This window comes from Festucalex cinctus, chromosome 19 (genome assembly GCF_051991245.1).
Source record: "Festucalex cinctus isolate MCC-2025b chromosome 19, RoL_Fcin_1.0, whole genome shotgun sequence".
Classification (NCBI taxonomy): domain Eukaryota; kingdom Metazoa; phylum Chordata; class Actinopteri; order Syngnathiformes; family Syngnathidae; genus Festucalex; species Festucalex cinctus.
In genome coordinates, this window is record NC_135429.1 from 11,221,917 (window position 1) to 11,237,788 (window position 15,872).

At 37.7% G+C, this 15,872-nt stretch overlaps 1 protein-coding gene across 18 annotated transcripts in view; it reads right to left on the reverse strand.

The window, feature by feature from the left end:
- Window positions 1–531: 531 nt before the first annotated feature.
- The window catches only part of pdk4 (pyruvate dehydrogenase kinase, isozyme 4), a 126,532-nt gene continuing 111,191 nt past the window's right edge, over window positions 532–15,872 (reverse strand). For 13 of the 18 annotated variants that reach the window (XM_077506944.1, XM_077506941.1, XM_077506940.1 and 10 more), the window contains 21 exons: window positions 15,009–15,193; window positions 14,745–14,834; window positions 14,434–14,511; window positions 14,162–14,238; window positions 13,900–13,998; window positions 13,720–13,833; window positions 13,488–13,601; window positions 9,362–11,827; window positions 8,944–8,978; window positions 8,837–8,871; window positions 8,725–8,759; window positions 8,615–8,649; window positions 8,502–8,536; window positions 8,391–8,425; window positions 8,289–8,322; window positions 6,588–6,651; window positions 6,114–6,203; window positions 5,637–5,729; window positions 2,412–2,506; window positions 869–964; window positions 532–771 (listed from right to left, as the gene is read on the reverse strand). In XM_077506944.1, the coding sequence (XP_077363070.1) occupies window positions 11,681–11,827; window positions 13,488–13,601; window positions 13,720–13,833; window positions 13,900–13,998; window positions 14,162–14,238; window positions 14,434–14,511; window positions 14,745–14,834; window positions 15,009–15,193 (904 nt within the window). In that variant the 3' untranslated portion in view covers window positions 532–771; window positions 869–964; window positions 2,412–2,506; ... (9 more) ...; window positions 8,944–8,978; window positions 9,362–11,680. Of the gene's footprint in view, window positions 772–868; window positions 965–2,411; window positions 2,507–5,636; window positions 5,730–6,113; window positions 6,204–6,587; window positions 6,652–8,288; window positions 8,323–8,390; window positions 8,426–8,501; window positions 8,537–8,614; window positions 8,650–8,724; window positions 8,760–8,836; window positions 8,872–8,943; window positions 8,979–9,361; window positions 11,828–13,487; window positions 13,602–13,719; window positions 13,834–13,899; window positions 13,999–14,161; window positions 14,239–14,433; window positions 14,512–14,744; window positions 14,835–14,982; window positions 15,194–15,872 lie in introns of those variants that run through there. The other 5 variants (XM_077506947.1, XM_077506949.1, XM_077506950.1 and 2 more) reach the window with 5 other exon arrangements.

Genomic DNA, 15,872 nt, shown 5'->3' on the forward strand with positions numbered 1-15,872 from the left:
TTATGCAGACTGAACAGCGTATATTCAATCCGAATGAATTTTATGGGATAAGTGTACAGCTTCTAAATTTATTGTATATAAATATAGGGTATAAGTATTGGCTCAGGTTTCACTCCTATTTTGGATAATGGCAGTATTTCCATGAATGGTAAGCCCTAGCATTATTGGGTATAATAAGTATTGTGCCTTCATAGCTTGTATCTGGGCAAAGTTATCAGGCTTAACATGCAGAGCACATTTCATTCAAATGAATAAGTATACAGCTTCCATATTGATCGTATGTAAATATAGGGTATAAGTATTGGACAGGTTTCCCTCTCATTTTTGATAAGGTATGTTCATGTTTAGTAAGTCCTCCGTCTACCATTATTGGGTATATTAAGTATTGCGCCTTCATAACCTGTATTTGGGCAACAATTCTGTGTATGTAGTTCACCCTGTCTTGTCTGCTTTACTAAGTACTTGTAACATTGTTTGTGATGAACAGATGTGTAAATGTGCATTTGCTCAGAAAGGTTTCAAAGACACAAGTTGACAGTTGAAATGCTTTTCAGCATGTTTATTGAAGACAGTTTGGAACTGATACATGTCAAAGAGATCACAAAATACACCAACTGACATGTGCAACTCACAATGTGCATCTTCAGCAGTTTCAGCCAGCTGGGAGATGAATGTCTCCAACTCTTCAGTCTTCACTCCTTTGCCTTTTCTGGGTCCTTCTTTGTTGTGTGTGTCCCAAATGCAACTGTTGTCTTTCGCCACACTGCTTTTCTGCAAGAAGGACAAGAAAAGAAATTAAACACTGACTTTCACATGCAGATCTGCAAACAGGGATTCACTGCACACCCAATAAAGTCTGTCAGCTTACCTCTCCACACTGGCCTGCATCTGCTTTGGCAGGTGAGAGACGAGTCCAACTTTTGCTACCATCCCATGGAGCTGCCCGTCTGCCAAAACCAGCCGCCTGCGCACAGAAAAGCACACCACTCAATTCTTAATTTGTCAACCATATACAATAAAATAAGGCAGATGCCAAATGCTGCATTTGCCATTTCTAAACAGTGGTTGTCATTCTTGTGTTTACTTTCAATTAACACCAACTGGGGGGAATTAACTCACTTAGCCATTGTCAGCAGTACAATATTTTGTCTCCAACTCTTTTACAAAACCTTGAAAAACATTTTGCTGCTGGCAGATGACATCCCACATGCTCTGAAAACAGCCAACTGCCAATAAGGGCTCAGTTTGCTAAAGTCACATGACCAATGTCATACTAGTGGTGGGACATGCATGATGTCATTTGCCAACAGCAAGTCGCAAATTGTGGTTGGAAAGGTATTACTGCTTGTGCACCAACAGCTGTTTGCAAGCACTATAAAAAAAAACTTGAAAAATGGTTACCGCATTATTTCTACACAAAACTTACTGCTGTAAAAAAAGGCAAACTGACTAAGCAATCTTTTTAACCATCAAGTGGTATAAGCGATACACATTGTACCAGTTGCTTAGTACATACTGGGGAAAAAAAGGAGCTGAGGTGTTTGGCTACACACAGAACAGAAGATTCGGCTCTAGTAGTGGAGACTGACAAACTGAAACCCTTGATCAATATTTGCAAACTTTTACAATAGAAAACACTTTTTGGGCCTGCTGTAATTCTATCCCCGGCTGATCAACTAAATGGGGAGGCGAGACTAACCCATTTGAACAATGGAGGAACGTTATTTGGAGGGGGGAAAATTAAACCTTTAAAAACTCAGCGACAACCAGTTAGCTTCTGCCACTCAGTAATAATAGGAAGTGGGAGTAGGCTTACGGAGCATGCATGCTTCTAAATCAGCATTTTATTTTAGAGCAACATCAGTGTTGTATTACACACGCTGCCTTTAAAACATGCTTCAAGATTATAACATTATTTGTTCCTGGCTTGCCACAAGCGTCATGGTGCATTCAGAGTACTTGAACGACAAAGTTGTAACCTTAAGCACTTTTATTTATTTTATTGGCCCACCCATAAAGGGATACTTGACTTATTGAGCCATTTTCAGCAGTAAAATGTTAGTTTGTAAGTAATGTGCTAACTTGACTATATGTCATATACAATACTTTTTCAAAAAGGAAGCTTTCTACTTTCTGTCGACTGACGACATCACCTGTGCTGAGGAAGTAGGCAACCACCAATCATGGCTCAGTTTGCTGACCAACCCCAGAAAAAAAGTGAGCCATGATTGGTCATTACCTACTTCCTCAGCACAGGTGATGTCATCAGGCTACAGAAAGTAGAAAGATTACTTTTTCAAAAGGTATTAATTGTACATGAAAAATAGTCACGTTACACATTAACAACTGACTTTACTGCTAAAAATGTCTCAATGAGTCAAGTATCCCTGAGAAGCCAAAAAGAAACTCACAGTTGTGTTTGGATTAAATGTTGCAGTCCTTGGCAGCTGGCAGGGGAGGAAGATGAGTTTGATACTGGTCACGTCTTCATCTCAACCCATCTGGCCTGCAACACATCACAAACAGCTCAACATGACCTCATTTTAGCTAGCAAGCTCCATTCCCTGGGTGGGAAAGGCACCGCTGACCAACAGGTCAGCTGCAAATAGGGGGGACACTTCCACAAGGTCAAAAAGGACTTTATTTTTATTTTATTTTTAACATTAAGTGTCCCCTTGCTATGTTTACTTTTCACGGCCTTGCTGCTTTGCTGATTTTTTTTTTAAAGCGCAATATTATAGGCTTTTTCCAACAGTAATGTACCTAATTTTATAACATTTAGAAAGGCTTGAACATTGAGAATGTAAAAAATATAAATGTCTCAATTACAAAAGTGTATAAACTGGTCAGGGGTTTTAGAGCCTTAACATTTATTAGAAAAGTAAAACAAGGTAATTACTTTGCAGATTTCATTTTATTTTGTCTCTTTTAATCCAGTTTCAATCACACTTGCTAGTTTCCAAAATCAGGTTTAGTCCGCCCCATACCATTTTGATTTAGTCTATTTTTAGTAGGGATGGGAGAGTACCGATACCAGGTATCGTATCGAGATACCAGCCTTTTTTCAAGTACTCGAGTACTCGTGACGCAGACGAGTACAAGCGACCGATGGCAGAGGGGGAAGACGTTAAGCGAGTCCTCCTTGCCTGTAACTGGCGCTAGCTTGCAGCAGTTTTTCACCAAAACTTCACCGTTTGGAAATACTTCAAAATTGTGAATCTTAAAGTAAAAGCGCATTTTTGTTTAATTTTGAGCGTTAAGACTATTGAAGAGTGACTGCTGTTTTTTTTGTTTTTTTTTGTCAAAATTAAAGAAAATATATTTGTTTAAAAATATATTTTTGTGAGTTTTTTTTTTTTGTCAAAATGTCCTACTGGTATCGGCAAGTACTGAGGGTCTGAAAAAAGTGGTATCAAACATCCCTAATTTTTAGTCAACTATGGATCAAGCATTTTAGTCCATTTATTTTTCTACTTTTAGTCAAAAACTACGTTTTTCATTTGACCCCTGTATATTTTTTTGTCAACAGATATGTTGAACATCTCTGATCGAAAACTCACGTTAAATTTTCTCAGATCTTTTTGATTAAAAACAACTTGGCACACAAATACAGTATATCAACAAGTGGCTACTATGGCTTCATGCTACAAGCGAGTAAGTTAGCAAGCATTTGTTAGCGGTCGGATTAACTCTGTTGGAACGTTCTAGCCGTTTGCTTCTTTTTTTTTTTCCCAAAACATTTTTCACTTTGTTCATGAACTAAAATGCCTCTAGATTTTATTAAGTAAAGTACATTTTCATATAGTATTCATGAGTCTATGAAAATGCATACTGATTTAGTCAGTTATTGATAAAGGTTTTAGTCTTGTGAAAAATGTGCATTGATGGAATTTTATTTTATTTTTTTTAAGTTTTCGTTAACAAAATTACTCCTTCAGACTGTCTTGTCATCAACAAAGTTTTGCATGGATTAGATTGTTTAACTAAATGGTTAAAAAAAAATTAATCAAGTCAAGCTTCTTTTTGGCAATTATTTCATTTCCAGTCGCCTACCATGTTTTTACTCCATTAAAGTGCTTGACTGCGCTTCTAACGTGCTCCAGCTCTCTTCTGCCTTTCAACGCGCCGGCGCATATGTCATTTTTTTTTTTACCAATTCTTGGTCTTTTAGCCCATTAAAATGCATCAGAATATGCACGAGAGGGCGACACTGCCTCGTAGCATGTCCTGGAATTTTAGTCAAACATTTATGGTTGACGCAGATTAGCGGGAGTTATGAAATAAATGATGCAATTGACGGCGGCACGGGAGGAAGAACATCAAGTGTAACAAGTCGAATGACGCACCGTTAAATATGTTTGTAGACCATGAAGATGTTAAATTGACAGCTTTGTAACAGAAGGGACGACAAATCGTTCGAGGTTAATACAACTGCGCTCCAGTGTTGAAAGTAAATATATGGAGTTTATATACATTTGTTGATTAAAAAAATAATTTAAGGTTCATAATTACTAGTGCTGTCAAAGTTAAAGCGTTAACTAATTAATCACAAAAAATTATCACATTAATCATTGTATTACCACAGATTAATCACACTATTAATTTTGACGCAGATGGTTACGTTAAAGGTAGTTGGAGTTTCAGCAATAAACAATTACATGCATTAAAATAAAGCATTTAATAAATGTTTACATATGCCGAAAGTAATCTCCCCCCCCCCCCCCGCCCCCATTTTAATTTATGTAAATGACTAGAAATAGCAGGATGAGCGTACGCAGTAGATGTAAATTTTTGAAGACGTCTTCATAACATTAAATGTTGTGCAATTAACAACTGGTGCGCTTCAAATTTATCGGGCAAAATATGTTTGGGGAGCCTTTTTAAGTCAGTAATTAATCAAAATTCTAAGATGTGATTAATCTGATTAAGAAATTTAATCATTTGACAGCTGTAATAATTCTACACTTTGGTTTATGTGAACGCCACAGGTGCGTTATTGTCTTAGAGGCATTTTTGGCCAGGCGCTTTAGGCCTTAAATGAGTTTCAAACCACTAAGCAATGACATGCTTCTGTGCCGCAAAACATTTTGAAAAACAAACCACGGAAAATTGTCTTCAATGATGACGCACCTCTTGCTTTTACCTTCCGCATCGCGTTCTGACTACTTTGCCAGACTGATCACGACATACCAGCAAATCATGCAGAAACCGTGAAACCAGTCTCGACTACTTTTGGCCAGGAAATTGAGCCTTTTTTTTCCCCCCCCCTTCAATATTAAGACACCCGGAGTTTTGCCATTTTTTCTAACGCTGCCTTTTTGCTGCTGTCAAAGGAGGTGGCAAGGAAATGACTAGTCAGCCACATGTGGAGGTTTGTTTACGTTTATTGAACCAATAATAAATGAGATTTTTAACGCAAGCCACTTTTGGCCAATCCTGACCAGTTGGGTCACATACAATCAACCGTGGCTCATTTTCTTTAAATAAGATGGATAAACCAACGTCCAGTTTAGGGTTACACAAAACAGCAAGCTGTCCACCCTACCTGCAAGGTGGCTTTTCACCCGCTACAGGGAATGGAGCCCAGACAAAATACGGGAAGGAAAGTTTTATTTTGTCATGTCAACTCGTGTTACCTGGTCTCATGTCAGCCCGTTCATCATCCGCAACATAAAACTAAACCCAGATTGGTTTGGTGCCAGTCCCTTCTTGATCGCCACCCAGCTGTCCTGCAAAACAGATAACGGAAACAAAAATTACAGCAACAGCTGTAGCAACACAGATCACAGGAACAAAAGGAAACCGTTTACTCCGCAACTAGGCGGCAGTCTAGCTAGCCAGGAGGCTAGCTAGCTAGCATGCTAGCTTAGCTAGGCTAGCTTAGCAATAGCTAGGTTAGCTTAGCTAAGCTAAGCTAGCTCCATTCCCCGTTTGGTGACGGGTGGAAGAGGCACCGCCGACCGGCCGACAAGCGGACCAGCCGCAAAAAAAGGGGGCGGCTGACCCGCCTGCCAGCCGGCCAGCGGTGCCTTTCCACCCGTCATCACAGGGAATGGAGCACAGACAAAAATGTGGGAAGGAAGGTTTGATTTTGTCTTGTGAACTTGTGTTACCTGGGCTCCTGTCAGCTGGTTCATCATCCGCAAAATAAAAAAGCCAGATTGGTTGGGTGCCAGTCCCTTCTTGATCGCCACCCAGCTGTCCTGCAAAACAGATAACGGAAACAAAAATTACAGCAACAGCTGTAGTAACACAGATCACAGGAACAAAAGGAAACCGTTTACTCCGCAACTAGGCGGCAGTCTAGCTAGCCAGGAGGCTAGCTAGCTAGCATGCTAGCTTAGCTAGGCTAGCTTAGCAATAGCTAGGTTAGCTTAGCTGAGCTAAGCTAGCTCCATTCCCCGTTTGGTGACGGGTGGAAGAGGCACCGCCGACCGGCCAACAAGCGGACCAGCCGCAAAAAAAGGGGGCGGCTGACCCGCCTGCCAGCCGGCCAGCGGTGCCTTTCCACCCGTCATCACAGGGAATGGAGCACAGACAAAAATGTGGGAAGGAAGGTTTGATTTTGTCGTGTGAACTTGTGTTACCTGGGCTCCTGTCAGCCAGTTCATCATCAGCAACAAAACCCAGGTTTCTTGATTGACCAAATACCTGCAAAAGGATCAAAGGAATTTATTTTTTTTGACAGAAGAGTGCAAATTTTACACAAATCCATTTCTAAAAAGGCACTGTATAATATCTGACACTATGCGCACAACTACAAACAAACCAAATGCGTTTGTTAAAGGGGTACTTTTTTTTTTGTAACAATTACAAAAAAAAAAATAGTGCTGGAAAAGAAAAATGCTTTGTGTTGAAAAAAAAAATTAAAAATTTCAGGCAACTACATGAATATATAATTTGGCTCAAAATTATTCAATCCCCACTACAGATAAGTATTTTAGCACGTTTGATTTTTTTCCTTTATATAATCACATCAAATAACTTGTCAAATACACCAAAGCAACTTAACCCCTTAAAAGTTGACACCTAAAAATTGTATTTAAATCATTTGTCAAGAGAACCTAGGCCTTCAAAAATTAAGCAAATTTCTATTCTTCCTTCTTCCAGGCAGTCAATGGTGGCTTTGCAAAATGGTGAAGTCCAGGTAATGGTCAAAGAAGTCAAGAGGGAAGGTCATTTTCCTTCATAAGCAAGGATATGAATATAGATAGCAAAAACATTTCAAGAGACAACTGGAAGCATAATTGGCGGGTTTAAAAAGGCACAGTGGAAATGATTTCTGGGTGCGGCCGAAAGAGGATGCTGTTCGAGATTGGTTTTTGATGTCTCAAACAAGGTATGATGTGTCAGATATACTCAACTTTCAGTCCAGATAAAAAAGGTGCACAATGTGACCTCAAGTCTTCCATGCTAGAATTGTAGGTGCTCCCGACTGACTTCAAAGTACGAAGAGTCCACTCAAAAGCCCACGTGGACAAAAGCACAAAGGTCGTGGAATGTTCTCAGGTGAAACCAGAAAAAATTGGAACTTTAGTTGATACATCAAAAGGAAGAATGTGCACCTTAGCAACTTTGCTTCAGATAGAGGTGCAAGGCACCATCAATTCAATTGGGAGATGGGTGTAAAATTGGATACAGTCGACGGTAAAGCTGAAGCTTTGCCCTTCCAACAGGAAAATTCCAAACATGCCTCCAAATCTCAGATTAGTTGCAGACAAAGTGCTGGAAGATTCTGAAGTAGTCATCACCCGACTTGAATAGAAAAGAGAATCCCTGACGGGACGAAGACTGTTGCTGAACACAAGGCCAGTAATGTGGAAGAAGTGGAGGCCTTTTCCCATGAAGAATGGGCAAGGATGCCAGTCGATGGCCGCAACAAGAGAACCGCGTGTCAAGTTAGATTTCACATCTGAAAGATGTCATTCCCAAACAGTGTTGTACAATACATAGCAAGCACTTTGAAACACAAAATGGGGTGGGGGTTAGTCTTTCATTTAATTTTACACCGCACACTTTCTATTGCCATCTTCACCCCAAAAAAAAAGCTGCTCTGGATCCAACTAAACTGATATAGACATTTGATTAAACGACAATTAGAAAATAGTATCACCATTAATACAGCAAACACTATTCAACAACCAGTTTATTAAAAACCACCCTTGTTGCGGTTCAATTCCAAATAAGGTGTGTCATTTTCAACAAAAAAAGTATTTGCATTACCACAAAAAAAAAAAAAAAAAAAAAAAAAAAAAAAAAAAAAAAAAAAAAAACTGTTGTGCTCGCACCTCAAATACCGTCTTGTGCGCCAAGTGCAAAATCCTGCAACAAACAAAATGTAAGAAACGGGAAGTCTGCTCAAACAATTTTGAGTCGTGTGTTATGCTCACCTCAAACGCTGTCGTGTTCGTCAGGTACAAAAAACCTGCAACAAACGAAATATCGTCGTGAGAAACGGGAAGTGTTGTTCAACAAACAATTTTGAGTCGTGTTATGCTCACCTCAAACGCTGTCGTGTTCGTCAGGTACAAAAAACCTGCAACAAACGAAATATCGTCGTGAGAAACGGGAAGTGTTGTTCAACAAACAATTTTGAGTTGTGTGTTGTGCTCACCTCAAACGCTGTCGTGTTCGTCAGGTGTGGAAATCCTGCAACAAACAATATCGTCGTGAGAAACGGGAAGTACACTAAACAAACAATTTTGAGTCGTATGTTGTGCTCACCTCAAACGCTGTCGTGTTCGTCAAGTACAAAAAACCTGCAACAAACGAAATATCGTCGTGAGAAACGGGAAGTGTGCTCAACAAACAATTTTGAGTCGTGTGTTGTGCTCACCTCAAACGCTGTCGTGCTCGTCAGGTGTGGAAATCCTGCAACAAACAATATCGTCGTGAGAAACGGGAAGTACACTAAAACAATTTTGAGTCGTATGTTGTGCTCACCTCAAACGCTGTCGTGTTCGTCAGGTGTGGAAATCCTGCAACAAACAAAACATCGTTGTGAGAAACGGTAACAAACGACAAACATTTGCTGGTCTGCTCACTTACCTAACTATCGCCATTTTGCCGCCCCTGCGCACTGCTGCACTTAATAAATGACCTTGTGCACACCTGTCACCAATTATGATCTGCAGTGCTAATCAAAGCCAACATTCTTTTTCTGCTTGTTGAAGGGCGCTCTGCATACTAAGCGCCACCTGGTGACTTGGAATGATGATTGCTTTGGTTTACCGCGGAAATTGTTGCTTTTTAAAGTGAATCACAAGAACGAAAGGTCTTGGATTGCACTTCTCTATTTTTATGTTTCATTATCAATTGATAGCATTTCACCACATAATTCTCGGATGGTTCAAATGTTCACCTTGCTCTGGCGTTGAGGTTCTGTCGTTGGCGTTGCCGGTCACCTGACGAGCACCACCCACAACTCTTCTTTATTTCTTTCATTTGTTTTTTTTTTCTCCTTTCATTAACAGACCGGTAGCTACAATTCCCCCCAGATTTGTAGTTGGCGGCTGTGGAATTTAGGCTGGAGAGTAGCGAGGCGTCACGCTGTCGCCATCTCCTGGTCAGTATGAGTAATGTCAATTTAAATGGTATTAATTCCTTAATTAAAATGTACATTTCCTTACTCGTTCCAGACAACAAACGATAAAATCAAGATGTATTTCAATTTTGGTGTTTGTATTTTGAAATGAAAATCATATGAGTCGTTTTTTCTATTTTTAACATCTGTTTCCAAACGTCGTACTCAATGACCAAAAGTGACCCGGTAATTCACAACATTCCAATTTCAACACACTCCACTGTGTCCGCTGCGTGATTCCTCAAACTCAGTGGACAGAGTCACGTGGGAAACAAAGTGCTGACACTGTGACGGCACGTAGCGGCCAGTTTAATGTTTGTTTCTTATCTTGTTGAAACCGGTATGCGGGAGGTTTTGCCAAAGGACGAAGAGCTATTATGACATTACTTTTTTTTGTATCGTCTTTTTCCTTCCCTTCATTTTGTTGTGGTTCATGGAAAATGACATTTGAAATGGAAACATAAAAAAAAATGCCAGACATTCAATTAAGAGAAAATGTATAGTACATACAGTATATACACTCAAGTCACTTAATATTTTTTTTAACAAATATGAAGAGTATTTTGGCAGCAATGTGCTGTCACAAGCATTTAGTAGGAAAAATTGTTTAGTTACTAAGACAGACAAAGTGTAAACACAAAGTTCCAAAATCCTAACCTTATTGTTACAGAGGTATGATGTTTTTTCTACATGAATTTATTATAAAAATGAACTACAGTACCATAACAAAAACATGACTGTTTTCTACAAACATTATTTGTTTGAAATCCTACCAAATCCTTGCGAAAAGGCCCATTAACAGTGTGTATTAAAGATATGAAAGCAAAGTCTAAGATCACGGCAGCCTGCATTAAACTTTCATACTTTTCAGCAGGTTTTCCATTAGCATAAATTTTGAAAGGGCTTGTTGCTACAGTAGGAAAGTGCACATGCAAAAACAATGCAATCCTCCCCTTTCATTTGTATAAACAAGTTACTTACTTTACAGTAATAATTTCAAACAAGGGCCTCAAGACCTCCTTATGGAAATTAACATTCATCAGCATGTTCATGCTATATCCTTTTTGTATTCAGTGGTGAAAACATATCAGCAAGCTAGATCCTTACTAACTAAAATGACATACTACCAAAGAAATTAAAACACGAAAAAAAAATTTACATTCAAAGGTGTCTGCAATAATCCTATATTAGCACGTTCTTAACAGGGCTTGAAATGGTCTCCAATACTTTTTTTTTTTTTTTGATAATAGAAACAGAACTGAACTGAACTGAAATGGCTGGCGGACACATGACAGCACAACTAGTCGGCGAAGAACTGGGCAGATCGGCAGTCATTTAGCAACATTTTGTTTGAACAGTGTGTTGATCTGCTTCAAATGCACCAAGTGGACAAGAACAACTGTAATATACTTCAGGAGGGGGCGCGTCTGTTTGGGGAAGGCTTTTTGCTGTTTACATTTGGAAAGGAGGTCATACTGTATACATTGGATTTTTTCTTTTTTCTTTTTTAGATTATCAAATGTTTTGGAATTATGCTATTTTTGCTTTTTCTGTATTTTTGCTTTACTGGTTAACTTAGTGAACAATACTGTAGTGTATATTAAAGATGCTAAATGTAAAAAAATAGGTAGTTGGTCCCGTCACGGTCAATATGGCATAACAGGTTTATGTGGCAAGGACTGCTGCAATAAACAAGTCATATAAAACTGTCACTCTAAAATACATGTAAGCTATTACATACTGTATACAAGTATGATCTGGTCAACTAAAATAGTGAGTAAAAGTAGAGAAAATAAGTGACTGTTTTTTTACAAAGAGCACCTTTAACATACAGTATTAGTATTGAACTTGCTTCCTTCCACATTCTCACAATTCCAATAAAGTCACCTGATGCAAGTTTTAAATTGTATCACCTATCTAAAATTGGTACAGCTTATTTATGGTATAAGAAGCAAAGCTGGAACTTCAAAAACAAAACAAAAAAAAACTTCATGGTCTAAAAAAAAAACCTCAAATTCTGTTCTAATCTGATCGGAACTGGCCAAAATAGTTTTGTCTCCCGCTCGCATCATTTTCTCCGCTACCTCCTCCAGTCAATCATGAGTGAGTCCTCTCGCTCCTGCCCAGTTTCTTTGGCTCCTTGCTGGGCATGCACCAGTCGTCGGCCTCGCTGCTGGCCTGGTAGTGACGCAGGGCTGACTTGTTGAACACGGGGAGCCTCTCCACCGACTCTGAAGACAAGGCCTGTGAAACGGTAACAAAATATGACATGTGAGGCCAAGACGCTCAAACTTGTCACTTTTAGGTACCACTTGGCAATATGGGTACCCTGAGTAAAGGTGTACATAAAGTTTCTGCAGGTAGTTTTTTTTTTTAATGCCATTTTTAATGCAACTCAAAATTAAATTAATGCCCACATTGTAGTGCATTATACACATGCACACATAAATACTGTCAATTAAAATTATTAATAATAATTAGTTGCATGCTTTCCATAGTTAACTTGTGATTCATCATAAATTAATCACGCGTTATATCTGTACAATAAAACATCTTTTTCAAGTTTTTCATAGTCTTGTTAATCAACTTAAAAGTGGTCAATTAAGTAATTCTGAGTCATAAGATTGTTGAGGTAACTTTCTGCCACTAGGTGGCATTAGTGCTTCATGTTAGATGGTGACAGGAACAGTGTATTTTTCTTTTTAAAGTCAGAGCAATTTATTTGCAATTTTAATGCCTCTCGACAGCGTATTTAATGCTTCTTAATGCCATTTCAGGCCTTAATTTTAGCTAATTCCCTTTATTGACTTTGATTGCTTTTTAAAGACCCGCAGAAACAGTTTTATATTAGATGTTATAGGGCTGTGCAATTAATCAAAATTCAATTACAATTTCAATTATTACACTCCACAATTGCAAAATCAGCATAACCATAAAAAAAGATTAATACTAATTTTTGAGTTGTTTAAATTTATAAATTGGTGCCAATTTATAATTTTTTTTAAATTTTAAAAATAATTTTTAATTTTAAAATAACTAATTCAATAAAATTTGTTTCATACAAAAGTTGCATAATTATAGTGTTTAAAATAATTTTATTTGTCTTAATATTTTTATTAAACATTTTCTTGTTTTATACCAAAAAATAAATTATCCTCCTACTGCACAGTGCACATGATCCACTCCAAGTTTTTACCAACATAAATAATTACATATATATTGTTATAAATATATATAATTATATATTCTGTTTGGTCCAAAAGGAATTTACATAATTATAGTGTTTATATTTTTTTTAATTGGTCTTAATATTTTTAAATGTGTAAATATTTTCTTGTTTTGTACCGAAATTAAATAAACGATCGTCCTACTGCACAGTGCACAAGCTGCACTCCAACTTCAAGTTTTTAACATAAATAAATAAACATATTATTATATATATATATTATTATAAATTCTGTTTTGTCCAAAAGGAACTTACATAATTATAGCGTTTCTATATACATATTTTTTTAAATTGGTCTTAATATTTTTAAATTCTTAAACATTTTCTTGTTTTGTACCAAAATATAAATAATCATATGAATAATCGTGATTATTATTTTTCCCATAATCGAGCAGCCCTAAGGTGTTATTAGTTTATTAAAGATGTGTCAACATTGACGGATTGAATTTGTTTTGCACTACATTGACACTCACTCTGCGACATCATTATCGTAATATAATGCGTAACCCTTCACACAATTTCCTTCTGCCATCTTGTGAGCACACATAGCTCACAAAAGGGCGCATCTGTTATCAGCCGCGACGGGTCTTGTGTTACATTATTCTGACGTCAGTCACGGCCGCGTACGTGATCGGCGGACGGTTATTTCGGACGGATGACCACTTGTGCTCTCGTCACCTTCAAGTATATGACAGCTGAAGTTCCGTAGCCCTCCATAGAGTAAAGCTGCAGGTCTCCTTGGAAATACTTGGCATAGAGACGGGAGATGGGGAGGCCATAGCCAAAACCAGCCTGAGGGGGGACGGTTGAAGGTATAAATAACAGCAGTAAGAGTGGCACACTAGTTTTAATTGTTAAATAGTAAAGTATTAACCTTTTATGAGCTAATTTACAAGCACTTAGGTCTCACCAGGGGGGCGTTACGAGAGTTGTCTACGTGTACAGGACTGGGAGCTGTGGAGTACATATAGCTGAAGAGCCGCTCAATCTTTCTCAGGGGGACTCCGCCTCCTCTGTCAGACATCTAAAAACACACAGGAATATGACAAGTTTATCTCCGTGGCAATAAATTCCGCGTGAACTTGTTCACCTTGATCGTCAGGTCCTCAGTGCCCAGCGAGACGCGCACTTTGATGGCAGGCAACGACGGGCTCATCTCGTGGGTTTCCACCGTTGCTCGCATCGCATTCTGACAGAGAAAAAGACCGTTAGAATTGAATTAATTTATTATTATTTTTTAATATATTTATTATATATTTTATTGATTTATATTTATTTGTTAATATATTTTTGTATTTCTTTATTTTGTTATTTCATTATTATTTGGCCAAAAAAAAAAGTGCTTACTGTACCTTGAAGAGCTCAAATAGCATATGGTAAAGATGCGATGGCACATAAACAATGTGGAGGGGCTGGTCCGGGCTTTTGGCTGTCCAATGTTCATGGTAACATTTTTTGAAAAAAAGAAGAACAAGAAGAAGAAACATTTTTTTTTACATTTTTTTTTTTTTTTTTTTAAAGTCAACCATTAAACCTGTGGCAAATACACAAATATTACTAAATGCAGGGAAACAACAAAAATAATTTTGTTTTGTATGTAACTTAATGTTTCTTTCAGACTTACAGTTGACTTGTGTGACTTCCATATCTGGTGAGGTCAGATAATACTGCTCACACAGCATCTTTGATGTTTCATAAGCATCTTGATAGGTCACAATGCATGCAGAAAAACATATTTACAATGTTACGCTTTCAGTTTTGATTGAACCGGTTCACCCAATACACAGACGCAATAAATTCCAACCATAAATCTAATGATAACATGTTTTGATACTCTACTCTTTTAAAGAGACTATAAAAATGTGATTAAATGCAGGCAATAATCTGTGCAAGCATTGTGTGTGTAGAATAGACCCGAGGATCACCATTCATTACCTTTTACGACCTCCACAACGTCACAGGTGGGATCAATGCCGCCGATATGCTTGGGGTGTGCCGGGTTCACGCTGCCGTCGAAGATTAATGCTACAGAACACAATCAAGAAAAGACGGATAAACATACGGACAGTTCTTCTCACCTCCTCACTTCTAACCATACTTTCATGCTGCGATAATACAATGACGCACTTGAACATTGCGCCTGAACGTAACATAAGCGTGCCGATGAACTCACTGATAATCACCAAGTGCTATACTGACTGTGCTGGTTCATGAGCATGCGCGTGGAAATGCGGCTCATGTAGAAGCGGTCCAGAAAGTACTGCACGTTCTGGTTGGTCACGGGGTCCACGCCGAAGGCCTCCTTAAACTCCACCACGCCCTGAGCCATCGTGGGCACCACGTTGTTGTGACGATTGCGGATTTGGATCAGGGTTTGCGTGAAGCTGAGGACAAAAACATGATTGATGGACACTGCTGTATGAGTATGTGAGATACAATGTGAAATTAATAGTTAGCTAGCTTAAATCAACATTCACTAGAACATTCGCGGGTACTCAACTCAAGTAGCTACATACCACTCGCACTTTTGATATATTAAAAAAAAAGATAATTTTAAAGAAAAGACCGATATATCCCAACATTTTTCTTAAAATTGCAAAAAAAATAAAAAATAATAATAGCAATTTTCTATTCTTCTCATTTCTAGTTGCTAGTACCTTTGATACATTAAAAAAAAAAGAAAACTTTAAATTAAAGACCTTATATCCTAACGTTTTCCTTAAAACTGCAAAAATAAATGAATGAATGAATGAATGAATAAATAAATAAATAAATAAATAAATAAATAAATAATAGCATTTTTCTATTCTTCTAATTTCTAATTGCTAGAACTTTTGATACATTAAAAAAAGAAAAAAGAAAATTCTAAATAAAAGACCTATATATATCCCAACGTTTTCCTTAAAATTGTAAAAATAAATAAATAAATAAATAAATAAAAGAATTTTTATATTTTTCTCATTTCTAATAGCTAGTACTTTTGATACATTAAAAAAAGAAAATAAATACAATTTAAAATAAAGGACCTATATATCCCAACGTTTTCCTTAAATTTGTAGTAAA